Source organism: Candoia aspera, chromosome 6, assembly GCF_035149785.1.
Source record: "Candoia aspera isolate rCanAsp1 chromosome 6, rCanAsp1.hap2, whole genome shotgun sequence".
Lineage (NCBI taxonomy): Eukaryota > Metazoa > Chordata > Lepidosauria > Squamata > Boidae > Candoia > Candoia aspera.
The window spans coordinates 88,746,102-88,773,413 of NC_086158.1; the positions used below are offsets into that span (position 1 = coordinate 88,746,102).

General features: G+C 41.8%; 1 protein-coding gene across 1 annotated transcript in view; it reads right to left on the bottom strand.

Annotated features, from left to right (window-relative positions):
• Positions 1 to 6,294: 6,294 nt before the first annotated feature.
• USP54 (ubiquitin specific peptidase 54) overlaps positions 6,295 to 27,312 on the bottom strand; it is an 88,951-nt gene continuing 67,933 nt past the window's right edge. The window contains exons 19-22 of the mRNA XM_063307624.1: positions 26,714 to 26,820; positions 16,537 to 16,674; positions 9,618 to 9,807; positions 6,295 to 7,583 (exon numbers count right to left, since the gene is read on the bottom strand). Coding sequence (XP_063163694.1) covers positions 6,952 to 7,583; positions 9,618 to 9,807; positions 16,537 to 16,674; positions 26,714 to 26,820 — 1,067 coding nt within the window. The 3' untranslated portion in view covers positions 6,295 to 6,951. The remainder of the gene's footprint in view (positions 7,584 to 9,617; positions 9,808 to 16,536; positions 16,675 to 26,713; positions 26,821 to 27,312) is intronic.

The window sequence follows — 27,312 nt, forward strand, 5'->3', positions numbered from 1 at the left end:
CGCCGTCCCTGTTCGGTCTGCCTGCACTGGAGGCTGAACTGAAGCTTAGGTGAGACCAGGAGGAGGGCAGAACATCTTCCAACCCTCAGGTGTGTGGGCCTCCTGCTGACCTTTCTCTTGCTGTGCCAGGCTTCCCAGCGAGTCTTTCCTCTGTGCCTGCTGCAGCCTTAGTATACAGAGGGAATGGAGACAGGCAGCCTTATCAGTTGAACCTCATCGGAATCAGTCTAGTTCCCTAAGGCTGCAAAAAAAAATCTGATCTAAGCCAGTCTTCCTCAACATTTTGGCCCTGGAGGAACCCTTGAAATATTTTTTTAGGCCAGGCTCAAATATAGGCCAGAGGTTACAAAATTGTGACATTCATTTTGTTCGCATTTTTTATATTTCCTTATCAGGTTTGTTTCTGAGCTGGGACCAAAGACACAGGCAGTTGCATAAAATTAAGTTCTTTATTCTTCACCCAAGAGCAAAAGCAATGACAGCAAGCGGTTAGGTGGGCGGCCACGCAGGACCCCCTCCTTACAGCACATTATATACATTCCATTCAACTCCTCCTTTAGAATACCACCCCTTGCTCAGTGACCCATAGTCCACCTTAGCCTCATTCCATATTAGGAATGTCCTTCTCTACCTTAATATTCCATATAAGGGACTTCCATCCTTGTTAGGGCGCCTTGACTGTTATTAAACAATGCCTTTCCTCTGGAGAGGCTGTCCTTGGAATGTACGCCTTATCTTGTTTCTATGGGCACAGCTATCTATCAAGGCCTGTGAGAAAGGAGTAAGAAAGCCAACAAAATTCTTCCAGGAAATACAACACAGCTTCAGAGCAATAATACAAGTGCAAAGGTTTCCAATATATGGATACTACATATAAAATATATGAAAATGAAATATATTCATATTTAAGTTCTATATATGTAAAATCTTCTATCAGTTTCATGGGTAGGCCTGAATTAAAGTGTTCTTAAACTCAAAATAATGAAACTTACCTCTTAAATATGAAGTCTGAATTTGAAATAATTTTCTAAATAAATTGTGATCTCCCAGGGAAGCCCTAGTGACCTCTCCTGGAACCCTGGGGCTCCATCGCACCCCGGTTAAGAAACTCTGGGTTAATCCCTTATTGCTTACTCGTATCTGTTGCTCTTCTTCAGCAAAGGATTGTTACCTTGTGGTGCTGGAGCTTGAGCACCTCGATGCCATGAGCTAAACCATGAAGCTAAACCCAAGACGGGAAGGTCATGACAGAGAGGTCAGACTAAATGCAATCCCTGGGGAAGGTAATGGCAACCCACCCCAGTATTCTTGCCGTGAAAACTAAATGGATTGGTATACCATCAGAAGATGAGACTCCCAGGTTGGAAGATGGTCAAAATGCTACTGGGGAGGAACAGAGGATGAGTTCAACTAGCCCCAGACATGATGACGCAGCTAGCTCAAAGCCAAAAGGACAGCTAGCGGCCGACGGTGCTGGTGGTGAACGGCGAATCCAATGTTCTAAGGATCAACACACCATTAGAACCTGGAATGTAAGATCCATGAGCCAGGGCAAATTGGATGTGGTTATTGGTGAGATGTCAAGATTAAAGATAGACATTTTGGGCATCAGTGAACTGAAATGGACTGGAATGGGCCACTTCACATCAAATGACCACCAGATCTACTACTGTGGACAAGAGGTCCACAGAAGAAATGGAGTAGCCTTCATAATTAATAGTCAAGTGACTAAAGCAGTGCTTGGATACAATCCATAAAACGATAGAATGATCTCAGTTCGAATTCAGGGCAAGCCATCTAACATCACAGTGATCCAAATATACGCCCCAGCCACAGATGCTGAAGAAGCTGAAGTAGAGCAGTTCTATGAGGATCTGCAGCACCTACTGGACAACACGCCTAAAAGAGATGTTATTTTCATCACAGGAAACCGGAATGCTAAAGTGGGCAGTCAAATGACACCTGGAATTACAGGTAAGCATGGCCTGGGAGAACAAAACGAAGCAGGACATAGGCTGATAGAATTTTGCCAAGACAACTCACTCTGCAGAACAAACACTCTCTTCCAACAACCTAAGAGACGGCTTTATAGATGGACTTCACCAGATGGACAACACTGAAATCAGATTGACTACATTCTTTGCAGCAAAAGGTGGCGGACATCTATACAGTCGGTAAAAACAAGACCTGCAGCTGACTGTAGTTCAGATCACGAACTTCTTATTGCACAATTTAGGATCAGACTAAAGAGATTAGGGAAGACTCACAGATCAGCTGGATATGAGCTCACTAATATTCCTAAGGAATATGCAGTGGAGGTGAAGAATAGATTTAAGGGACTGGACTTAGTAGATTGGGTCCTGGACAGAATTTCGCAACATTGTTCAGGAGGCGGCAACAACATACATCCCAAAGAAAGAAAAAAACCAAGAAGGCTGTCTGCTGAGACACTAGAAGTAGCCCAAGAAAGAAGGAAAGCAAAAGGCAACAGTGATAGGGGGAGATATGCCCAATTAAATGCAAAATTCCAGAGGGTAGCCAGAAGAGATAAGGAATTATTTTTAAACAAGCAATGCGTGGAAGAAGACAATAGAATAGGAAGGACGAGAGACCTCTTCCAGAAAATTAGAAACATCGGAGGTAAATTCCAGGCAAAAATGGGTATGATCAAAAACAAAGATGGCAAGGACCTAACAGAAGACGAAGCGATCAAGAAAAGGTGGCAAGAATATACAGAAGACCTGTATAGGAAGGATAACAATATCGGGGATAGCTTTGACGGTGTGGTCAGTGAGCTAGAGCTAGACATCCTGAAGAATGAGGTTGAATGGGCCTTAAGAAGCATTGCTAATAACAAGGCAGCAGGAGATGACGGCATCCCAGCTGAACTGTTCAAAATCTTGCGAGATGATGCTGTCAAGGTAATGCATGCTATATGCCAGCAAATTTGGAAAACACAAGAATGGCCATCAGATTGGAAAAAATCAACTTATATCCCCATACTAAAAAAGGGAAACACTAAAGAATGTTCAAAGTATCGAACAGTGGTACTCATTTCACATGCCATTAAGGTAATGCTCAAGATCCTGCAAGGTAGACTTCAGCAATTCATGGAGCAAGAATTGCCAGATGTACAAGCTGGGTACAGAGGAACTAGGGACCAAATTGCCAATAATCCTTGGGAGAAGAGCAATGACAAATCTCAATAAAATAGTTAAGAGCAGAGACATCACACTGACAACAAAGGTCCGCATAATTAAAGCAATGGTGTTCCCCGTAGTAACATATGGCTGCGAGAGCTGGACCATAAGGAAGGCAGAGAGAAGGAAGATCGATGCTTTTGAACTGTGGTGTTGGAGGAAAATTCTGAGAGTGCCTTGGACTGCAAGGAGATCAAACCAGTCCATCCTCCAGGAAATAAAGCCAGACTGCTCACTTGAGGGAATGATATTCAAGGCAAAACTGAAATACTTTGGCCACATAATGAGAAGACAGGACACCCTGGAGAAGATGCTGATGCTAGGGAGAGTGGAGGGCAAAAGGAAGAGGGGCCCACCAGGGCAAGGTGGATGGATGATATTCTAGAGGTGATGGATTCGTCCCTGGGGGAGCTGGGGGTGTTGACGACCGACAGGAAGCTCTGGCGTGGGCTGGTCCATGAAGTCACGAAGAGTCGGAAGCGACTGAACGAATAAACAATGATCTGTTGCTCTTACTTCCTATGGCTGCTTTCTTACCTCTCGATCTATGTCTTGGTACTCCGTTAATACTCCTGTTGTGTCTGGTTACAGTAACTTGCAGGTATTCCTGTGATGTTCTTGGCTCGAAGGCTGTGCTTCTAGTACTCAGATTACCCTTAGTTGCAATATCTACCTTCTCCATCTCTGTGCTACTATATTATTATAGCCCTATCTTCCTTAATTAATATGCCACTGTATGTATTCTCCTTCCCAACGCAGACTCTCTTCGGCTTGCTTTTCCTCTCGGTCGAAGGCTCTGCTTGCTTGTCCTCCAATGGCCAGTAGGTGGAGCTCTTGTACGCCTTTTTGTCCAGCTCGGGTTGTGGCTGCTCCGTCCGGAGCTGGAGGCCGCTGCCGCCCCTCCCCCCCCGGCCCCTTGCTTTTCAGCTGCGCGGGCCTCTGACTTTGCTGCTGGGCTCTGCTCCCCAGCCTTTCCCGCCCCCGAGGAGGAGGCTTTCGGTTCTTTCCTCCCGGTGTTTACGGCCAGGCTGCCTCCGACGCCTTCGCCTCTGCGCAGGCTCAACCGTCCCAAACGCTTCAGCGCTGCCCTAACGCTGCGGGAGCGGAGGAAGGGCGCAGCGGTGCCCGCCGCCCGCCGGCGGGTCTTCCTTCCGCCGCGCTGAAGAGCGGATGCCCAGCCCTGCGTCCTCCCACTCGAAAACCGCCCTCTGATTCCACTGAGGAGCCCTTTCTGAGCCCGCTTCGCTCTTAGCTTGGCGCGGGGTATTTTACCAAAGGCATCGCTGAAACTTAAGTTATATAGCATTCCCAAAATTAAATGAAGCTACAGAATCAGACACGTGATAAGGTTAGCCTGGCAAGATCTGTGTGCGGACTTCTGGTAATTACGCTATTTTCCACATGCTTACAAACCCCTTTAGGATCTGCTCTAGATGATCGGTTATCATCCTCAATCGGACTAGCATGTAATTTCCTTAATTATCCCCCTTCCCCGCCCTTGAAGATAGGAACACGTGCTGTTCCAGTCACCCAGCACATAAATCAATTCTCCAAACTTTTTCCAAAATAAAACAAAGGTTCAGCCAGCTGATAAGCTGCTTCTTTCAGTATTCCAGAATGCAATTCATTGGGCCCTTGAATTTCCATTCATTCAAAATAGAGGTATTTCTTGATCATGTTTCTGTCCATCTCAGTCTAAACCCTGAGATGCAGTTCTTCCTGTTCGTCACACTTCCTAGTGAAAAGCCTAATTTTATTTGTTGGAGAAGACTAAACCAAAATAGGAGTTGAGCAGCTCTGCCTTTATTACTAGTTAGCATTTTGCCTTTTTCATTGAACAGCTGGTATACTGATTCTTTTCTTTGTATTTTCAGCATATTTTAAACAGGCCTTTCTGTTATTCCTTGCACCTTTTGCTAATCTCAGCTCACTCTCACTTTCCTGACATCGGCTCCACAGTTGTATGCTCCTTTAGTGTAAAGAAAGATACCCCCTCTCAATTGCAAGCTAGGTGATAACAAGAGCATTGAAGGTGCTAGAGATGAGAATCAAAATTTCTCTCGCTACCTGTGAATTTCCAAATTACTTGAGCAATGGAACTAGCCTCTCCATAACCTAAAGATAAAGAGATAAATTTTAGTAGTTTGTGACTTTGTACTTCAGAAATGAAGGTGTGCTGGCCAGAACTGCTGACTTGCGATAGACATTCTCTCTCATGAGCTCATGCAATGGACTGTCAGGATCCATTAAGTCCACTGTCAGATATTCCTTCCTCCTCATCTAACGTGGAGTCAAATGATACCACTGACTGTAAACTGTAACTGAAACATCTGAACTTGGCTAAGACTGCGAGGTCCCCCAAACTCCTCATGGTCTAATGGACTTTTCTAGAAGGTTAAAAAGAAGATAAAGGGGATGGGCAATTTGTAGCATGTAAAGGTAGCAACTACTGGCTAAGGTAACAGATTTGACTCTCTGACTCTTCTGGAGCAACTTGCAATCCAAGTGCCAATAATTCACATATTTATTGAGCTTACAATGTCATTCATGTTACTCTTGTTTCTCAAAATGACCTATCAAATGTTTTCTCATTTGGCATCTACAAAATACCTATCCTGCTTTTCTGCAATGTTAATAATAAAGAAAAAATACTAAATGTATGAGTTTTTATTAAAAACCCTATGTCATGATTTCTAATATAGATCCAAGAACATAGACACACTGTTATCACTGCAGCTGACTAAATAATTATAACTAAATCTGATTTACAAACGTATGAACCTTAAATAAAAAATGAAAATCAGGATGAGGACAATGATTTCTTAACTGGGCCTTTAAATGTATATTTTCTCTGCATCATTCACAGTGGCTCTATTGTAAGTCATAATCTTATAAAACAAAAAATCACATTATTTTAGCTAGATCCACAAAATAAATTATTATAAAAGTCAACTTGTAAAACATTTACTGCAAAGAGTAAGAAAAATGTTTGAACAGTGAAAGAACTATTCCAATTTTTGAAACACCTTTCTGAAGATGTGAAAGTAATTAATAATCATTCAACAGATGTAACTATTTCATTTATTTGAAAAAAAACTTACAAAGGCAAGTATGTCAGAGCCTAAAATAGTTACAGTGATTCTGTGTATATTAAACGTGCTACTTCAAACACTTCGGTCTACTTTGAAAAAAATGGGAGATGGACTGGTGCTATGCCTTCTTACCGCTCCCTCAATAGCTGCTACAGTAGTTATCTGTGCCTATATCTCAGCACAAAGTGCCTTATTAAAGTATAAGCTTTGCTAGTTCTGTAGAAAGATCATAAAATCTTCCCCCAGCATGTAATGGAGCAGAAGAACATAACATGGAATTGTAAGTTGGCACATAGGTTTTCTAGTGCTACTTAACATCATGATACATTAATTCACCAAATACAGCCTATAAAAAAACATCAGAGGATTTCATTTTTAGTCCAAATGCAAATCTTGCCCTCCCTCATACTGCAAGTGAGCCTTAAACTATTTCCGAAAGGGTATGAACGGAATTGCTGAAAAGATTCTTATAAACAGCAGTACATACACAGAAATAAAGTGCAGTAAGTTTCTGGCAATCATATAACTACTTTAAAGACAAAACTGGCAACAACTGGCTGAAAAAGATCTTGTTATCTTATTTTCAACTGAATTTCAGCATCTTCAATTTAGATAAGAGCCTATTTCAAAAAGGAACAACCAAACAGAAGGGTGACATCTCACCAGTTGTGTGTGTGCATGGAGGCAACAGCTGCACGGGTTAGTGTTGTACAGGGGATGTCCAAAGCGGATGAAGGAGCTCCGTCCGTCGTGTGCCCTGGCAACATTCTCCTAGGTGCAGGCTGTGGAGCAAAGGTGTGCTGCCGCCAGTCTTCATCTGGAGGCATATCTACTCTTCTTGGGCCTCGGACCTTTGCTTGCTGGGAAGTCAGAAAGCAATTCTGAAAGCCTTTGCATCTTGAAGTCCCGTGTGATGCTGTGCTGGAACCCCTGCCAAGGGTTCGCCTCCAAGCAAGACCACCAGCCTCATCCTCTCCTCGAGGGAGTGGCCGCTGGGGTGAATGCTGTTGTGAGCCCTTGTTCATCTGTGTAGTATATTCCCAATGTGTGGTTTCTCTATCTGATAATGCTGCTATCTCTTGGTCAGTATGACTTCTCGGTAGCCAGTGGTTGGAAGTGTTTGATGTTCCACTGTCTAAAAATGTATTAAGAGAGTTTTGCCCTTCAGAAGACAGGTCCTGTTGGTAAATGAGGCTCCGGTAACTCAGTGGCCCACACAGGTTGTCTTCTGTTTGGAAAGCTGCACTCCTGTCAGGCACAGCTAGACAATTTTGGCTGTTCTTCTGATTTCCTGAGGAAAGGAACAAATTGTAAATATGATTTTATTTACCCTAAGCTGAATAGCAAAAAAATAATACATATCAGTGGAGTTACCAGGAAAGGAATTTGAGTCTTTGCAGATTTAATACTAATCCTATCACTGCAGAAGTAATTCTAGACTACTCATAAAAGGAACAGAAGAACTGCAGCTGACTGAATCATTTGCTTTGCGAATGCTTATCTAATGAAAGCCTGGAATAGTTCAAGTCCAGGGGGAAATATAAATTGCCATAAGTGACATCACATACTTCATACCTGAATTTAATTAGCAGTTCTACAGTATGTGCCAATGAGTACTGAACTATTTTCTTGGTCACAGTTTGGACTGGACCCTTGGTGGCTGTGGCCATTCTAGGCAATTGATAACTACTGTCAGATCTTAATACTTGTGATAACTGTCTTAATCTCAACCAAGCTCATATCATAATACAGTAAATAAGTGGTATATTTTACCCAGATTTCTTGCTTGGACAGAGAAAAAAATTAGACTTAAGCAACACAGCAAAAAAGAAATCAAGAAACTAACACAAGCTCCTGGCTGCTTATTTCTACCCAAATAACAATGGTCTAAAACAGATATTCTTTTGTTTCACATTTCCTAGACTTCCCTGTTCTTTCCTGGTGATTCTAGCAGTTTATCAGAGCTGCTAAGGAGGTGGTTTCCCTCAGCTGTGCCTCAGGCACAGCAGCTCCTTGATCCCGTCTTCTCTGAGGTTCTGCTCGCAGTTTTCCCCAAAGAGCCAAGCCTGGAGAGGGAGGGTCTGTGGGCAGCCTCCCTGTGACTGGAAAGGATGCCCTAAGAAGGTGCCGATTGGAAGTCTATGCTTGCCTGGTACAAAGAGTGGGTTACACTTACGACCCGTGCGTAGGTTCAAATATCACATTCAGAGTCTTAATCACAAGGAAGTAGAATGCCCGATGGTTGCTGTTAATATATTTGCCAAAGATGCTAACAGTACCGTATATATCTAGAAGGTGCTGCTTTTTTAAAAAGATTTTTTTATCCCGCCTTTATTATTTTTATAAATAGCTCAAGGCGGCGAACATACCTAATGCTCCTTCCTCCTCCTCTTTTCCCCACAACAACAACAACCCTGTGAGGTGGGCTGGGCTGAGAGGGAGTGACTGGCCCAAGGTCGCCCAGCCGGCCTTCTTGCCTCAGGCGGGACTGGAGCTCTCCATCTCCAGGTCTCTAGCCTTGACTACTACACCAAACTGGCTCTCATCTCTACCTTAGAGTCTTCCAAACAACAACAACAAAAATTCTGCCAAGAGAAACGAAAGGGATACATCCACATGTTCATCACCGGCCCTGTCAAGCCGTGTAGCATGGAGGGTAGTATCTGAAGGAAATTCCTCTGTTTTAGATACACGAATGGATCAGAACAGCACCACTATATAAAGCACAGTTCAGCAAATTGTGCTGTATTAGAAAAGTCAAGTACTGGATTTTCAACATGTAGCTAGACAAAAAGCCCAGTCATATAATATGACAACAGAGGCTCAATCAAATTTAAGCAAGAATGGCTTTCATACCTACTATATATTACATAGCAAGTAAAATATAAGAATTCAGAGTATGGTTTTTAAGGGGAAAAAGAGCTGATGAAACAGTTGAAATTAGAATTACACAAAAATATTAAATGTCTATAAATATTGTACATTAGTCAAGAGTACAACAAAGGAGAAGTTAGAAACTAATATTCTTCTATAATGTTTTAGTAGTTTTTCTTCTTTTCCTTTCTGTATCCTTAAACAACAAATAATTCTGGAACTTAGCTCAGAGATTCAAATCCTTACATCATTAAAATAATTTAATGTACTTTCTTTTTTATAATTAATTTCTCATAACAGATATGCTGAGCACTAACTGTAAAATCTTGGTAATTCCTCTCATGTCATATCATATCATATCTCATATTTCTGTATCAATATTTTTCTCCATTTGCCTCCTCCTCGTCCTCCTGATTAATAAATACGTTTTTTCAAAGGCCCGATCATTCACCTGATTGTCTATGCATCTTGCCCACCATACCAGTCACTGGAGCATCACGGGAGAAGTGTTGCAGGCGGGGTGAAGAGTGTTGTGGGTAGGAGGGTAGCACTGGAGGTGGGTTGGGAGGGAAAGGAAGGGAGGTAGTGCTGGAGGAACGGTGCCTGGATTCCGCTGACATTTTCCTCTCACTGGACACTTCCTTTTAATAGAAGGAAAAAGAGAAATAAATTAGAATCACAACTGGGATCAGCAAGGGCAAGCAGGTGGTAGAGTACAGAGCGAGGAAATTGATAAAAGTTACCAGAATATAAGACAAAACTTCCAACCATCACATTCCCCAGAACTCTGTTTTAGCACAGATAATACATAAACATTATAATTTGCATATAGACATGGTTAATATTATTCATTCATTTTGGGCCCTCAAACCTATATTAATAGACCTATGGAGTGCATAAGGTTGTTGTTTTCTCTAAACTGTTGTTATGCAAGAGCATTTGAGAGGAGAAAAACTGGCAGTGGAGAGAAGTAATATTTTACTAACAGAGCTGCTCATTCTCCTAGCTAGAATAAGAACTGATCTCCAGTATGTAGGTCTAAACTCAGTGTAACATAAGTCTGCATAGTTCACAACAGCTGAATTAACTGTTGTTGAATCGAAAGTAGATTTGCCTTTAGAATGCAAAGTAGAAATAACATCCTCTCTCTCCTTATTTGCTAACAGTTTTCACCAGGCATATTGATAATAATAGGTAGGAGTGTGCATGAAACAAGAAATATATTTTCTTTTAAACATGAAACAAACCAAGATGTTCTGGAAGTTCTGCCAAACTGTTTCAGATTGACTACAGTTTGGGAGAAACAAATCCCAGAACTTTCTGCTAGCTTCAAGTTTCAGCCAAAACAAAATCTGGAGGGTTCCTGAAATGAAGAGGAATCGGACAGGGCTGGGCTGGTGTGGGTCACCTCCTCTTTCCCCACCATCTTCCCAGCACTTCCTCTGCTCCCTCCTCTTAGTTGCTGCTGTCGCTCCCAATGTCCTAGTATGGCATGTCCAACAAGCCACTTGCTCCTGACTTCCTTTTTTCTTTCAAATAATTTTATTAAGTATTACAGTTATACAGATAAAAACTAATACAAACTACCAAAAAAAGGAATAGAAAGAAAAAATAAAAAGTGCAGAAAAGAAAAAAGAATATAAAAGAGATAGAGAAGAAAGAAAAAATAAGAATATAACAAAAGAAAGAAGAAATAGAAAGAAGTAGCTTTCCCCTTCATCTCAACAAGTATAAACAATTTTAACAACTTATCACTTTCTCTTAAAATACAACAAACAATCTCTTCATCCCATATCACATCTCTTATCTATAGACAAATCCTTAAAACCTTGTCGTTCAGTCCTGGTCAGCAAAAGTCCATTAAGGGTTATCAGAAATAACACCTGTTTTAATCTTGATCAAATAAACCAACTTTATATTCCTTCCCTTTACTTTTAACAATCTTGTCTTTAATCCCTTGAAATAATGTCCTAGAACTTGGTTTCTTTTTTTCTTTGTCCCTTCTCACCAGTCTTTCAAAACTTTGACACGTCTCCTTTGTAGATCCAATACGGGAAAATTATCCAAGTCACTCTCCTGGTTGGTTGTGGGTATGGCCCTTTTAATTATTAAAACATCAGCCGGTTTCATTCGTATAGCCAGTATTTCATCTTTTTGTAGATCATTCCTGTCATTTGTAAATCCATGTTCAAATCTATTCCAGCTTTAACCAATAGAACTTGTTCCCCTTCCATAACATCATCCACACAGAGTCTATCTATAATGGCAGACATTCTTAAAATTAACTTTTGAGTCCATTGTTCACATATATCCTTCACTACATTCACTGTTACAGTATTTTGTTCCATTCTGTGTTAGCAAGTCAAATATGTGTTCTTCTCCCTTAATTGTAATCTTTACTTCCATTTAGTGTCCCTCTAGCATCCCTCCCTCTAGTGTCCAGCCAGCCTTCAAAGTCCCATCCCATCTTTTTTTTTTTGGAATTCAAAGCATGAGCCGTTTTTCCATGGGAAGGATTTATTCAATAAGTCCTTCTAGACTCTTAGTCCATTTAAAACTTTCCAAAAACAACATTCTAATCACCCTCTTGACATTTATCCCCCAAATTGCTAAGTCCTTAAAATTGCACTTAAAATTCTTTTTGTTAAAGATTGAAGGAAATTCACCCAGTGAATGCCATGAAACTTGCCATTCTGAAGGTTCTTAATATTTAAAAAACAGTAAAAAAAGTAATTCCAAATGTGATTAAGAAATGAGGCTTGGCCGAGCTTTATGTCCATATAGGCTATGATATGGGGCATAGATGGAATCCCTCGACTCCCATCCGCTCCACTCACCAGCCAACTGCAAAAACACTGGTTCCTGTGGTTTACTCGCAAGTAGCAGCTGTCCCGAGAACAGGTGGGTGATCTCATGATCTCTCCTTTCTCTGGTGAGATTTCACCAGCCAGGATCTATCCTCTGGCTTCTGATTTCGGATGTAATGCTGTCCCCACCCCTTCAGGGACATCTAGCTTACCATGTCATCACCGGAAGTCCTTGCAACTTGCTCCTGACTTCCCAGTGCTTTTCCTTCCTCCCTTCCCTCAGGTGTTGCAGCACATCCCACTGGCCCACCTGTACCCCTGATCTTCTACTGCCTCATTTTCCCACCCTCCCCTGCCTTTCCTCAGCTGTTGCTGCCACCACTCAGGTCCACACACATGACATGGCCAAAGAAACTCCTCAGCCTTGGTTTTTTCAAACTCCTCTCCCTGAACCACTCTTGCCTGGAACAGCCACATTTTGGTTGATACCTGGAACAGAACAGCCTCAGCCAGAACATCTGAAACTTGCCTTCTTGGATTTGGGCACTGATTACCCCAAAACAGCTGTTCCACGCATGGAAAAGTTCATGCATGGGACAGTCTTCACATTCCTATTAATTGGTATTTTAATGTTCATACTGGTGGTGATAATTTTTCTCCTCATGGCTGTAGCATCTGAGCATGAGAAAGAGTATTATGTTTCCTTATGACAAATGGAGGGACAGATGCCTCAAAGATTCTAAATGATAATGTATAGGCTGAGGAATATCCATTTGGATGGATGTTGAGCTTTTTAAATCACTTATTGGATACTAATAAAGAGGTTTTTTTTAACCATGTCCTATGTTAAATATGTTAATATTTTAATTAATATGTTAATTAAATTTATTTAATATTTTAATTAACATGTGTTAATATGTTAAATCGTACAACCTCGTGTGGTGCAGAGTGGTAGGTGGCAGTATTGCAACCGAAAACTCCCCACAACCCGAGTTCGATCCCAGTGGAAGCTGGATTCTCAGGTGGCCAGCTCAGGTCAACTCAGCCTTCCATCCTCCCGAGGTCAGTAAAATGAGTACCCAGCTTGCTGGGGAAGGTGACGACTGGGGAAGGTAATGGCAAACCACCCCACTCTATAGTCTGCCAAGAAAACGTTGCAAAAGCGGCATCCCCCCAAAGGGTCAGACATGACTCGGTGCTTGCACAGGGGACCTTTTACTCATCATATGTTAAATTACTACACTGGCAATATCTACTGACATCTCAGTTTGGACCAGGGCCATTTTCGGGTTCAGACATCTAAATTATTAAAAGTGATAGTTAAATCTTAGGAGACACAAAAAGCTTATAATTAGTTTTTATAATAATAGTTAATGATAAAGCAATTTGACACACATATTAAAGAATGAATGGCACAAGGAACTGGAGATCCCTATTTTGTCTAAATAATGTCTGTATCAAAAGTTTGAAAAGATCTTAGATTACAGCTTCAACAAAAAATGATATTTTGGACTAATTGGACCTTGTTAACTTTGTATAGAAAAGGAACACATAAATCTTTAGAAGCAATGCGGCGTAGTGATTATGGTGTTGATTAGGAGTAGGAAGACTAAAGTTCTAGTCCACCTTCATCTACAGATGTTCACTGGGTGACTTCGGCCTAGTCACATGTTCTCAGTCCAACCTACCTCACAGAGTTGTTGTCATGCGCTGCCTACCTCTGAATAACGTTCAGACACTGGTTTGCAAATCAGGTTCTGGTTTATTTCAGGGCAGGTACAACGTTGGTAGAAAAAAGCTGAGAGTGACAGGAGCGCGCCGGTGCGGGGTTTAAATACCCCGCGCCGGTCAGCGCCCCCTCGCTCACGGTCACGTCACCCCCCTTTGTCCCATGCGTTGCCCTGCCATTGGTTGAGGGTTTCCAGGATCGCCCATCCTCAGGTTTTCATTCTTCTGCTGATTGCTTTCAGCTGGGCGATCCCCGTTGTATTGCCGCTGATGGCTTGGGTGGCTCCGTGATCCGTTTAGCTATTGTTTGTTAGCCGTTAGTCGTTGTGGGTTGATGGCTACTTAACTTGTGCCCCTTCACTTATTTCCTTGTCATTGTCATGTGTGCCATTGCGCTGATGACTTTAGCTCAACGGCACTCATGACATACCTAGCGTTGGTCACGAAAAACGAGAGTTTTGAGGGGGTCCCATCGAAGAAGATGGGGAAGTCCTTTGGGGCCCGGGCGTTTTGTGCGGCCCCGCCTCTCGCTTCCCGGGGTGTGGTGTCGGCCGCCTGTGCCGTCTGCTGGCTCTCCGCTGGCCCGTGTGGGTTCGGTGCTTCGCTCGGGGTGTGGGCTTGTGCGGGGACGTCGTTGGGTGGCGCGGGGGGCATGAGCGCCTGGAGCATGGTCCGGAGTTCCGTCAGCTGAGCCCGCATGGCCGCGAGTTCAGCTCGTGCCTCCTCGTCCACAGCCCGCGCCGCCGCTGGGGCCGGTTCCGTTGGCGCGTCCTCGGGGGTGGGTTGCCGGTGGGGTTCATCGTCCCTCCGCCGCGGGTCCGCTTCCTCCTCCGTCTGATGGGTGTCTCCGTCGTCCTCCTCCGTGTTGAGCACCGTGGGGCTGTCGCTCCACGCCCGTTGCTGGGGTGCGATGTGGGGCGCGGGGTCCTCCGCTGGTTTCGGAAGTCGTGCTGCTCCCTCCCGCGGTCGGGTTGCCTCCGTCGCCATCTCCCCTTGGGGTTGGAGCTGAGGCTCGGGTCGGGTGGGGTGGGCGTCCATGGCTCCGGGAGTCCGCGGTGCCTCTGGCCTCGGTCGGTCCTCCTCTGTCTCTTGCCGCGCGGCTCGCCCTCCTTGCCCGCGTCGTTCCGGCCTCATCTTGCTGGTCTTCTCGCCGTCTACTCCTCCCGCGGCTCGTTGTCGTCCGGTGGGGCTCGGCGAGGCTGAGTTTATGACTCTCAGCTTTATGTCATGCGCTGCCTACCTCTGAATAACGTTCAGACACTGGTTTGCAAATCAGGTTCTGGTTTATTTCAGGGCAGGTACAACGTTGGTAGAAAAAAGCTGAGAGTGACAGGAGCGCGCCGGTGCGGGGTTTAAATACCCCGCGCCGGTCAGCGCCCCCTCGCTCACGGTCACGTCACCCCCCTTTGTCCCATGCGTTGCCCTGCCATTGGTTGAGGGTTTCCAGGATCGCCCATCCTCAGGTTTTCATTCTTCTGCTGATTGCTTTCAGCTGGGCGATCCCCGTTGTATTGCCGCTGATGGCTTGGGTGGCTCCGTGATCCGTTTAGCTATTGTTTGTTAGCCGTTAGTCGTTGTGGGTTGATGGCTACTTAACTTGTGCCCCTTCACTTATTTCCTTGTCATTGTCATGTGTGCCATTGCGCTGATGACTTTAGCTCAACGGCACTCATGACAGTTGTTATTGTGGGGATAAAATAGGAGGAGGGAATGCTATGTATACCACCTTGGTGTCATATAAACCTAATTGAATAAATCTAATAAATAACTGTGTTGTTGGAGGTGTAAAGAGAATAATGCTTCATTAAAACATGTGTTTTCATGATGTTCTAAAATTGTGTTCTGGAAAGAAGTCATTACACATATTAATTTGAGATAGGGTTTAATATTTTGGATGTTCTTTTCAATTACATCCCTGTTACATCCCTGCAAATTGATAGCTGGACAATCTCCAGCTAAGAGACATGTCGTTTAACATCGAAATATAAATGTATTATATCAATTACTCTGTGGATTTAAGACCTGATGCTACTTGCAACTTATGAATGAATTGCTTATAAACACAGATGACTGTATATATGGGTGGTTCTAATGAAATATGGCAATCCCCTGTTGAAAATGTTGTGTAAAACATTATATACAGATAGGAGAAACCCTCACATACATAATTTTGACGCTTATATAGTGAGATGGGTGGTGTATAAATCTGATAAAATAAATTTAAAAATAAATTTAAAAAATTGTTGTTGCATTTTGTCCTTTTTCTATTCAGTTTAATTAAATAAATAAAAGCTTTTTAAAAAGCTTGCCAGCATGACCCTTGAAGTGAACTGACATCACAGGAAGAGGCAGTGTAAGGAATCTATGTGGGGAACACATGGATTACGCGGCAGGCATTTTTATGAGTCTTACTGTAGATGTACAGTACGTCCAGGTTGCTCTGTCTCCTACTGCCTGGCATCACATTGTCTTCAGTGATGTCATGTTGGCTAATAGTATTTATAACAATAGTTTCTCCATTGGTGCTGGGAAGATGTAGAGATCACCCGGAAGAGGAGGAGGAAAAACAAAAGGGAATGTACTAGAAAGTAAGTCAGTGGTTTAGAACACACTGGCACTAGAAATGCAAAATTAAATGAGTGGCAGTTGAATCATAATTATCCTAACTGCAAACGGTAGACAAGCAGGAAGGTATTTTCCATAAAATATGATGAGATTACAGGACGAACTGCACATGAAACAAGCTATTCTTCCTGTAAAACCTTTAGCAATCACACTAAATAAATAATAAAGTGAAGCCATTCAAGAAATTTCCTTTTTGACTATTTTACTTACAAAATTCTGAGAAGAAACAAGCTTCCCTTCTTTGCCTGTGATGGCTGTCCCACTGAGACTACGTGCAATGCGACGCAAGTTCTCTGCGCTGTAGGGTTCCTCTTCTGGCTCCGTGCCAGGTTTTCTCGCACAGGGCACCTGTTTTCAGAAAGACAGCTTCATGGTAAATGAATGTACAATGTAATCAATCAAACAAGATTACAGTACTCAAGGAGTAATTACCAGAACTCTTTAAGTTACTTTATACTCATTCAATATCATGGACTGAGTTCATTTCAGGCTTTTATTAATCATCGGGTTGGATCTGCTTCCATTTGATTGTTGTGAGTTGTGCAGAGTTGTTGAGAGGCGGGTGGCATACAAGCTTAATAAGTCATTCATTCATTCATTCATTCATTCATTCATTCATTCATTCATTCACAGTATTAGTCACTATATCACCAGCTCTCAGTGCAGCATACAATAAAACACCAATATAAACCTATAAAGAGCAGAAAGTCACCTACTGCAGGCAGAGTGAAGGCAATCAAGTCTTCTAGATTTCAAGAGAGCTGACATCAATAAGCTAGAGGTCAATAAGTAGGCAGAATTCCATAAATACAAATCCTGATGGGAAACAGTTCAGAAGGGTTGAAATTTTCCCTAGAAATGGCCTGAATAGAAACAATACCAGCAGAGAGCAAAATGGAACTCAGATGAATAAAGAGCTTCTTATAAACTGAGAAACAAAAAGAAGAATTTTAAAAAATGGAAAGAAGAGCATATAATATAAATAGAATATCAGAAAATAGTCTGAATCTGTAAGGATTGGGTCCAAATGAGCTGAGGCTTGCCACGAACACCAAAAATAATAAAAAAGGGCAAGGAAATGATGAGAGAACAGTTAGCTGCTTTGAGCAAATTCAAGTTGCTGGGGCCAGTTAGATTACATGCCAGGGTGCTAAAGGACCTGGTGGAGGTGATCTCAGAACCATTGACTGTAATCTTTGAGAACTCCTGTAGTACAGAAGATTGGAGAAGAGCTAATTTTGTTCCAACGTTTAAAAAGGGGAAAATGGACCAGGAAGCTATAGACTAATCAGCTTGACATCAATATCTGGGAAAATTTAGAAAAGACCAGCAAGCAGTAGGTTTGCAAGTATTTAGAAAGGAACTAGGTAATTACTAGAAGCCAGCATGAGTTTGTTAAAAATAAGTTGTGCCAAATTGTAGTGCCCTTTTTGACAAAATGACTAGATTAGTAGACCAAGTGAATGCTGTGGATGAGGTGTACCTGTACTTTACTAAGGCATTTGATAAAGTTGACAATAGCCCCCTTCTTGATAAAATGGAGCTCTATGGGATGGATGGTGCCACTACTAGATGGATTTGCATAACTGTACCCAATGTGTGGTACTTAATGTATGTCTCTCTACAAGGAGAGGGATATGTAGTGAGTTACCTCAGGGTTCCATCCTGGGGTCAGTGCTCTAACATTTTTATAAATGACTTGAATGAGGGAATAGAAGGGTGCTTAGCAAATCTGTGGACAACAGAAAGCTGGGGGTGGGGAGGATGGAATTGCTAACACCTCAGAAGATAGGCTCAAGGTGCAGAAGGATCTTGATGAACTTGAGCGTTGGGCATTATCCAACAAAATACAGTTCACTGTTGAAGAATGTAGGGTTGTGAACTTAGGAAAAACCAGATGTACAGATCCAAGACAGGCTCAGCAGTAGTACTTACGAGAAGGAACTGGGTGTTCTGATAGACCATGATTAAGCATGAGCCAGCAGTGTGCTGCAGCTGGTAAAAGAATCAATGTAATCTTGGGCTGCATCAACAAAGCTATAATGTCAATATCATGGGAAGTGATAGTTCTGTTCTACACCCCATTGGTCAGGCTACATCTGGAATACTGTGTCTAGTTTTGGTTGCCATAATTCAAGAAGGATGCTGAGGAACTGGAAAGTGCTGAGAAGAGCAACAAAGATGGTAAGAGGCTTGGAAGTTAATCCTAACAACAGTTAAAAGAATTGGGTAAGTTTAGCCTAAAGAAGAGAAGGTTAAAGGGAGATGTGGTCATTTTCCTATTCTTGAAGGACATCACAGGGAAGACAGGTATAGATTTATTCTCCTTAGTGACTGAGGGTATTTATTTTATTTATTTATCAAATTTTTATCACCGCCCATCTTCCCCACATGGGGGACCCTGGGCGGTTCACAATAAAAACAATTAAAATTTAAATAAAATCATAAATACAACCATTAATCAGTCAGCATAAAATGCAATAAAATCCAAGCCATGGCAGATCTAATTCAAACCATAAGGGAATAAAACTGGTCCCTGCAGAATTAGGGAATCTACCAGCCCCAAGAATGGCTCTTCCCCTCCCTATTCCAGGCACGGCCACAAAACCAGGTCTTCAGCTGTTTTCTGAAGTCCAGGAGGGAGGGGGCTAACCTCACTTCTGGGGGAAGCATGTTCCAAAGGGCGGGAGCTGTTGCAGAGAAGGCCCGCCTCCTGGACCCTGCCAGATGGAATTCTCTTACAGACAGGGTCTGCAACATGCCCCCTCTGCACGATCGGGTGGGACGGGCTGATGTAATGGGGGTGAGACGGTCCCGTAGGTAACCTGGCCCCATGCCATGTAGGGCTTTAAAGGTGATAACCAACACCTTGAATTGGACCCAGAAGCAAGCTGGAACCCAATGCAGCTCCCGCAGTAAGGGTGTTACGTGTGCTGATCTTGGAGCACTCATCACTGTTTGCGTGGCTGCATTTTGAACCAACTGAAGCTTCTGGATATGCTTCAAGGGTAGCCCCATGTAGAGTGCGTTGCAGTAGTCTATATGGGAGATGACCAGGGCATGAGTGACCATTCGAAGGTCGAAGGGTAGGACAAGAACCAATGGGTGGAAGCTTTACAGAGATCCAAGCTCAAAAAAGAGTCCCTCTTTTGGGGGAGGTGGGCGGTAATTAAATTTGAAAAACAAACAAACAAACAAACAAACAGGAGGCGTTTCCTGACTCTGAGAGCTGTTAAGCAGTGGAACAGTCTGCCTCCTAAAGCTGTGAGTGCTCCATCACTGGAGGCTTTCAAACAAAGGTTGGACAACCATTTGCCTGGGATGGTCTAAGGATTCCTGCCCTAAGTAGGGGATTGGACTCAAAAACCCCAAAGGTCCCCTCCAACCCTGTGATTCTACAGTGGCGCTTAAAGTTTGTGAACCTTTCAAATTTTCAGTGTTCTGCATAAATATGACCTAAAACATGGTATGTTCTCCACACAAGTCCTAAAACTAGATAAAGAGAACCCAACTAAACAAATGTGTCAAAAACATTACAAATGAACATTTGTTCATTTATTTATTGAGGAAAATGATCCAAAACTACATATTTAGGTAGGTCAGATTTATGCAGAAATATTGAAAATTCAAAACAGTTCACAAAAGTTTAAGCACCACTGTACACTACTGTGAAATAAAACTGGTAAGCAAATTATATTGCAGACTAACATTAAAAATGTTAAAACCACTGAAGGTATAAAAAGGTAAGAGTGGCTACCAAGTCCAGGAGGGCATTCCAGATCTACTACTGAAGATGGTTATCCTTGAGATCAGGAAAACCTGGAGCAAGTACTCCAGAAATGACTGCATGACAGATAGGATGTGGAGGAAGATATGCTCTCTCAGATGTGGTAGTCTCAAGACATAAAGAGTTTTACAGCTTAATTCCAACTCAGTGTCAGTTCTAATCAGTACCCTAGCTGCCATATTTTATAAAACTTAAATTTCTGGTCTGTCTTCAAGAACAGTCCTAGATAAAAAGCACTGGCTGTAATCTAAACAAGAGGTTACCAGGGCATGGATTACTGCAGCAAATTATCTCCGCCTCTGTAAGGGTGTTCTGGTGTATCAGCATAAGCTGGTGAAAGCAATTTATGCCACAAATGATCCTTGTACTTCTAATGACAGAGATGGCACTACTAGCATTCTTCAGCAGCAAAATGCAATCCCTTTCAAAATAGGTTGAACCTGCTTACTTAGACAGCTCAATTATACACCAACAGAATTTCTGTCTTCAGTTTATTGACCTTCATGCCATTGCCTACTGCCATTGCAAGGCACTAAGAACACACTACTTCAGTGAGATCGAACCAGAAAAGAAGAGAGACAGAACAATGTGTTATTAACATGCTCATTGTACTGTGCTCCAGTTCTTTCAATGACATTGCTCAGTGGCTTTATGTAGAAAAAGGTGAAAGGTGAAAGGTCCCCCGGGCAAGCACCGAGTCATGTCTGACTAGAACTCTACAACAAAAATTCCATGTCATCTGTTTTAAAGAATATGGAGCTGTTCCTTTCATAATGAAAAAAAATTAACATCCAGGACTCAGCTGGCCATCCCTTCTCTGCTAAACAGGGATAAGCAAATCTACCAAGCACCTTGTCCATATCTTGAGATCCAGTAAATCATTTAGAAATTCCCATCAGGCAATGTCCTGAACAGACAGAACAGCCTGGATAGCAGAATCTAAGTCTTGAAGATAGACTTTTTGTGTCTTAATAAGACTGTCTTTTGCAAACATCTCATAATCCTGTTGAGGATTCTATCAGCTCTCCAACCAGGCACTGGATCATTTAGCAAAGCTCAGGTGGAAACTGCTAAGAGTAAGTAACGAGGAAGCAGGAAAATGTCTTCTTAATATCCATTATCACCATGCTTGATCATTGTCAAGTTCTTACTCATGTTTGATTAGATCTGATACAAGTTTTCCTCTACCTGTGTTCCAGTTGTCTCTTATCTTGCTTCATTTTCCTTTACCCAAGGTGTATACCAGCTGGCTCTGTCAAGTGGAAGAGGATGCTTAGAAGCAATCTTGTCAATTGCCTATGCTATCTTCACATTGCAAAGCATGAGGTGTGCTTCAAAAAGAGTGTCTATCACATATAGTCTAACCCTAACCTTAACCCTAGGCTATGACCTATTGGGCTCAGAGTATGTTTATTGTTTTTATACCCTTCCTTTTTGCTCCTAAGGCACCCAAGCAACCAATAATCTAAAATAAAATATAAACAATTAAACAATCAAATAAAATTGCTAAATTCTTATTACCATATTTTAAAAGGCCTACCTGAAAAGAAGGTCTTACCTCCTTTTATGAAAGCAGAAAGAGTAGGAATTAAATAGAACAGATGGAGTGCATTTGATAGGGTAGAGGTCAAGGAGCACAAATGTTGAGAAAACTGCAAAAAGGTATTGTGTGTGAAGTCTTGCACCATTCCAGTATGGACACTGAAGACCCCTGGAACCACCATTCTGGGGTCCTAAGAATTAGGAGTGTGTATGAAAGGGTAACTCTGTTTTGTTTTGTGCACAGAACAAACACACTCCTAAGAACCATGTAAGAACCATTGCTCTCAGTTCCGAAGGAAAACTATTAGGCAGCAGCCAGAAAAGTGCAGCAATAGAGTTCCTAATTTGTAAAAAGTGTGCAATACAAGATACAAATACTCCAGACAGCAGACTGGTAGATGGTAGCAATGTGAGCCAGGACTCCTGGAGACTGAGGGAGGAGTTCTGTGCATCATCCCCATCCCCTCATTTCTCTCAATAACTACTGCATGAAAAAAGAAGCCAAGATCTACAGAGATAGATGAACTAAGTGCCTTACAGGTTAAACATAAAAGCCTCTTTCTGGGAGAACAATACTTATTGCAGTCCATCTCTAGATTGCAGACCACACTGGATGGGGGAAAAAACCAAGGGGCATACAACTGGGGGAGCTGCTTCAGAATGGAATGAAGGCAGGAGCCACCCTATTCCTTCAGTAAGCAAGTAAGAAGACTACTGAAATTTTAATTTCAGTCATGAGTTCCTTCCAGGTAATTTGGTGGCCCTTGAAAAAAGGATACCAAAGGAAGAACTTCTGAAACTTTCCTCAGCTACAGAGTTCCTGACTGCTTGCCCTCTGATCTCTTGTGCTGCTCCTGGTTCAGTACAGAATAAAAACTCTGTCAATTATTATCTAATTATGAAGAAACTGACTAACAGGAAATTTTATCTTCAGATATTCAGTGCAAAATCATGGCATAGAGTGAGGGGGAGATATCACGGTAGCCTATAATGTCTCTACATGGGGATGGCTTTAAGGAAAATATTTGGAAACTGTTACGAAAACAAAAAGGGCAGAAACCTTCCTTAAGCCCTGGGAAAGGAGGTGAGATGAGGAAGAGGCTCAGGCTGGCTCCTCCCAGACTTACTAAAGAGGGAAGGAAATACACAAACAGACTGCAAGATTCTGTTAATATTGTTTATCTCAATAAACCTAAGCTCTAGTCTTCTTGTGGAGTTGGTTCCTGATCTGGATAACCTTGAAGGGCTGACATAAAGATTCAATCTCTGTCTTCAGGCTTCTTGTTCATCTGTGTGCCAATCTAGTGTGCGTGTATCTTGTTCTGGGCAATCAGAACAGATGGAGGAGTCTGCAGGCATAACACCCATCCTGCTGCCTATTAGCCTTCCTTCCTGAGCTACCTGCACTAGTCAGGACCTGGAACTGATGACAACTAGAATAATTATTTGGGATATCATTATATACCCAAACTATTGGAGCAATGACAGTTCAAATTTGCTAGCATGACAATACTGTAATTGGCTTTTTCAAACAAGCAGGAAGATGAAGATCTGAAGGGGATGGGTTGAAATCTATTCTGTTGTTATGATAATTTTCTGTGATTTCAGACTTCCAGCAGTTTTTTCACAGTACTATGATGAGCACCCTATTACAATATACTTTTAGAATAATGGATTTTTTGCTGAGGGGATTGCTGTTCATGTTCTGGGCAGTTAATATGACTTTCTTGCTGAGTCCAAGCAGCTCCTTGGAATACACTTTAGCTGAGGGTTGTGAAAATGCTGATTCAATGGCTAGAACATAGGTAGAAAAAAGCCCATGACGAATTTGATCAAACAAGATTATTTAGAACCTGTTATTGAATCCAGTTTGGGTTAGTGAAGGCAGAAAAGTCTTTCTTTTTCCTCTCTATGACATCTTTTCAGCATTATATAATTAAGATTTTTCAGCTGATAATAAATGTGTCATAATCAGCCCCAGAAAGGACTATTTTATCAGTGGCACACTGTAACCCATTGCAGCATCAAATGTGCTATTCTCTATCCTGCCTCTATTGCCAGGCCCTGCCAGGCCTTTGACTTCCCTCCATGATAACAGGAGACAAAGCCTAACAAGCAAACAAATAAGACAAACAAATTATTTATAATGTGGTCCCTACCAGGGTGTGGTCCATTTCACTCGTGGACTAGAAAGATGAAAAGATCATTAGGGGGACACAACAGAATTAAGATATTGCTAGGGCATGTTGTTCTGTGATTGGGACAATCACCTTTGACAACACAACCTTTGATATAAGAGCTCCCATGAGTCACAGTGTAGGTTGTACAATTTGTGCAGCTCCAGTGGAAGTATCCAAAGTACTGTCTGGTATAACTGGACTGAGTTTCAGTTGTTGCGAATATTGGTAAGGTACATCTTTGGCCAACCACTTATATGCTCCATCCTTGTCTATCTTGACTTATTTTATCAAATAGGTTTGTCTGGGCCCAGGAGTTGTAAATTTCTGCTTGATAGAGGGGGTGGTATTAAGCCTTTTTTAAATGACAGGAATTAGGATACCAATGAAAAAAAACTAGACTCAACCAAGATGAAAACAACTATAGGTTGGTTTGCTAGCATCCCTTACCTGGGCACAATGTGTAAGTGACTGGCTATTGATCAGCTCCAGAAGCATGTAAATGAATGGATTTTTGGAATCCATTTCCTTTTGATTTTAGGACTCATTTTGACACTGAAATGTCTTTACCTATTCTGTAGGATTTGTGCCAGAAAAGAGGTGGGAAAATCCAGCCTTGTGGGTTTTTGTACACTTCTCAATGATTTTTGATACCATTGCTCATCTTGGGGGCTGTATGAGCTGGGATGTGGGGCATAGTGTTACAGAGGTTCCACTCCAAAAAATGCTGTTAAGGGATTATTGCTTTGCCCCATGAGATTCCCCAGAGTTTATTATATCCCTCATCATTTTAACTTCTACATGGAACTGTTGGAAAAGATTATTCAGGAATATGGGTTGCAACATCATCATTACACAACTGCGATCTGCTTTTCCGTCCCCTTTTCATATAATTCAGATGAGGTAGTTGAGGTTTTGAACAGAGTAATCTATCAGTTGAGAACCAACAAAGGGGGATTTATTATTTATTCCCATAAGTAACAGGTGAGAGAATCTTTGCTAAAGTGTTTTATTCATCATGCTTGTTGAACAGTATTCCTCACTGGAAGAAAAGGAAGAATTGAAAGGACAAGCCCAGGCTCACTTCTTCTAGCACCTAAAGACTCACTTCTTCTAGCAACTAAGCCAAGCAGTGCTGGGGAAAATGCAGTGGTATACAAAAATAATTTTGTGGAACATCCCCTAGGTCCTAATGAGATGAGGTGCTTGTATGTACAGACTGAGAGTTAGTAGGCCCACTTAAGACAAAGCATTTACAGAACCAGGGATTCCCCCTAAGTCTTGCCAATCACAAACATCTGCATTAAGTAGGGAGTTGCCCTGAATGTAAATACCATTTTTGCAAATCTTCACTGCTGCAGTCAATTGACACCTTGCTCTTCTTCATTTTGTTGTGAGCCAAGATATGTTAACTCCCAGGCCTTACCTGGTTTGACTGCTTTTGGATTGCTTGAGAACATCTGTTGTATAACCTGTTTGGCTTGAAAAGTCAGATCTGTGTTTGCTTCCTCAGGCTTGTTACCCCTAGACTTCATAAAAATGTAAAGATCCCCTTGAATCAAGTTTGTCTCCTAATTGATGTGTTCCTGTTTTCTTGGCATCAGTATGAAAGTGGCTTGTCATGGCCTTCTTCCAGGATATTTTTCAACTTCCCAGTCTAGCCTACAACCCTGGGATTTGCTGGTGCTCTCTTGACTAAATGTTAACTAGGTCCAGCCCTGATTAGCTTCGGGGGATGGGTCAACCAAAATTGCTAGATCTTGCTACCTGTTGAGAGCTAGACCATAATATAGGATACAATTTGAAATTATATCTTATATTACTGAATTGAAAATATTGTTATATTGAGATTGAAAATATTGTTATAGGAATTGAAATATTCCTATATTTCCTATATATGAAATACTCCATTGAAAATATTGTTATAGGAAAGCTAAAGAGCCTTAGAAATTCAAAATGCCTTTTATCATCTTAGATTAATATACCAGCTATGACCCTACCTGGACAGTGATAGCTCTCCAATGGATATTCATGGTCTAGCAACTTCCTGTTTGGACTTCTGGAAAGCATGATATGTGAGGCTGTGTTTGAAAATGGCCCAGAAACATCAGTTGATTCAGAACAGGGTGGTTAGACTGCTAAATGAGCTGGCTAAGGCAATTACATAATGCCATCATCTCCACTGCTGCCAGATTGTATCTGGATTGTATCGGGCTCAAGTTCTAAGTGCTGGTGTTAAAACTATGAATCCTAAACAGCTTTGGAACTGAAGAAGCATCTCCTCCTGTATTTATCTACCTGGTTCTTCAGACCTGAGATCTTCCTCTACCTCTGTAAATGAAGCAAGGCTGTGAGAGAGTGAGCTTTTTCACTGATGATATCCTATTTGTGGAATGTTCTCTGCAGAGACTAAGGCAGCACCTACTGTATGAATTTTTTTTATGCAAGATGAATATTTTTTTACTCTTTGGCCTTGTGAAAGTTTAAATTTATTCTCTTTGTGAATCCCAGCCATATACTTATCTGAATACTCCATTGTTAGGGTGGATTATGATAAATACCTCAATTTAGAGTGTTATGCATATTAGTCAGTTGCGATAGTAAACTATAGAAATCCATTATATAAGTGGTGACTGACACTTAAAAGCCACCGAGACAGGATTACAACACATATTGGGCTACAGTACCTAAGGACTTACTAGTAATAATATCTTGCATCCTATTATAAACAGAAAGAGGTATACTCTACCTGAAATGTTTATTATCTATGTCTAATATTAAATTTGTAAAAAAACATTCCTACTTTATTACCTTACATTTTTTCTATCTGGGCAGCAAGTAGCATTTCCACAACCCAGTTCCCACTCTAGCATATCCTTACATGTGTTATAGGCTTAGGATCTGGAGAACCAATATTTCCACAGATGTTGTGTTCAGGCTCTGCTGTTCTTGAGAGACCCCTGTGCGTCTTTCTTGTAGGCAAGTTTGCTGATGCAGGGGAGAAGAGGAAGGAAAAAAGAAAGGAGATTAAAGTAAGTTCTGTCTATATGATCTTTTAGGTTTTCCTGTCAGCTGCCATAACAAAAACACTCACCTAAACATTCACCATAATTAAAGTCGGTTTCTCTATTTATTATTGCAAGCTTCCTCTATTTGGGAAATTTTATTAAACTACATAAAATGCAGTTCCACATAGAAAGCTAAGAGTTTATTTAAGAGAGATCATTATAAAAGAGAGAGGAGAAGAGAATTGCTGCAAGGCTTTTCCCCTGAGGATCAGACATCACATCTGACATCAAAGAACAACAACAACATACTATTGCCAAAAAAACTTTGTTTCTAGACTGAGGTGTCAGTTTTTGAGAGCGTTAATCATTGTTCTTCCACAAAAAATGTCTGTGCAGTAACTAAAGAATAACACAGTTGAACATCAAAATAGTTGTTAATTGTAACATAAAAATGTTGGTACGTACTTTTAGC